Genomic DNA, 1,237 nt, shown 5'->3' on the forward strand with positions numbered 1-1,237 from the left:
CCAGTACATGTTTTCGAGCGATGTGAGTGCGTTGCCGCGCAGATCTCTACCGAGAAGAGCGTATAAGCACAAGAAGACATGTTGTCCACACTACAAGTAGGTCAATGGGAGAGGTCGTAGCGCAGTAATGTCTTCAATGTGATTGCCACTGAGCCGCCTAGACGCAAAAATGATATGTCGGCAACTGCTTGGCACGCACAGTATGCGAAGAGTCTCGGGGAGGTTCGGGGGCAGCGCACTCAGTTCGTTGCCTGCGAGCGATCTACGTGTCGTCAAGACGCTGGAAACAAGTAGTCGCAACGAACAACGACTCGAGGTTCGACGGCCAAAGAATCGCGGGCGAGAGTGAGCGTAGCTTACAATGGTTCATGACTCTACACTTGCGAGTGAGCTCCACTGCGACGATACCCAAACGTTTACATGGTAGGGCGACTCGCCCGCGTGCTGCTACACAAGAGGCGATGAATCCATCGCGACAAGCATCGAATTCGAGTACGTACTTGAGCGTGTTTGGCAACAGGAGCTGGGAGAGGTCGAGGTACCCACCGCCGCAATCAAACCCGCTAGCCGAGTCGATGAGTGCGGATAGGACAATGGCGTGAAGACTACAGCGTCGCGTTGGCGTAGTTGGTGACATTGCCGACAGCAGCGAACGAGTAGGTGGCCGTGTGGGTCGCACTTGAATCCGTCTGATCCGTCGACAGAGTTCCCACCAGAGCGTAGTAGTCGAAGTTGCGTGGGACGCACTGCTTGTTGAGCAAGCACACAGGCGCCGTCGGTGGGCAGTTGTCGTCGGCTGCGAGAATCGCCGCGTCCTCGGCGATCGCTAGTGAGCTGTACGGACACGACTTCATGTTGGGTTTGCACTTTGCAGCTACCTTGCCCGCTTATGGCGCGCACTGTACGTAGCATTGACACGGATATAGTGTACATCGTTTCGTACACTAGTAGATGTCGATTGGGGCACTTACTGCAATTGGTGTAAGAAACGCATATTTTCCACACCAGGTTTTCATCCTAGGCATGTCTTTAGACTGCACAAGGCTGCACCAAAGTGGCGTCCGTACAAGGACTCGAGGTTGGACGGCCACGCAATCGTCGGCGAGAGTGAGCGTAGCTTACAATGGTTCATGGCTCTACATTTGCGAGTGAGCTCCACTGCGATACTTCAACGCCTACATGGAGGGGCGGCTCAACCGCGTGCTGCTACGAGGGGTAAAGCATCGTCTCACAACTT

General features: G+C 54.6%; 1 protein-coding gene across 1 annotated transcript in view; it reads right to left on the minus strand.

Moving 5' to 3' along the window:
- Positions 1–67: 67 nt before the first annotated feature.
- Positions 68–1,237, minus strand: part of SDRG_13120 (hypothetical protein) — a 2,857-nt gene continuing 1,687 nt past the window's right edge. Inside the window, exons 6-13 of the mRNA XM_008619203.1 lie at positions 1,180–1,206; positions 1,051–1,136; positions 610–826; positions 501–563; positions 421–447; positions 312–374; positions 200–262; positions 68–157 (exon numbers count right to left, since the gene is read on the minus strand). Coding sequence (XP_008617425.1) covers positions 91–157; positions 200–262; positions 312–374; positions 421–447; positions 501–563; positions 610–826; positions 1,051–1,136; positions 1,180–1,206 — 613 coding nt within the window. The 3' untranslated portion in view covers positions 68–90. The remainder of the gene's footprint in view (positions 158–199; positions 263–311; positions 375–420; positions 448–500; positions 564–609; positions 827–1,050; positions 1,137–1,179; positions 1,207–1,237) is intronic.

The sequence above is a fragment of the Saprolegnia diclina genome (assembly GCF_000281045.1).
Source record: "Saprolegnia diclina VS20 unplaced genomic scaffold supercont1.55, whole genome shotgun sequence".
NCBI lineage: Eukaryota > Oomycota > Saprolegniomycetes > Saprolegniales > Saprolegniaceae > Saprolegnia > Saprolegnia diclina.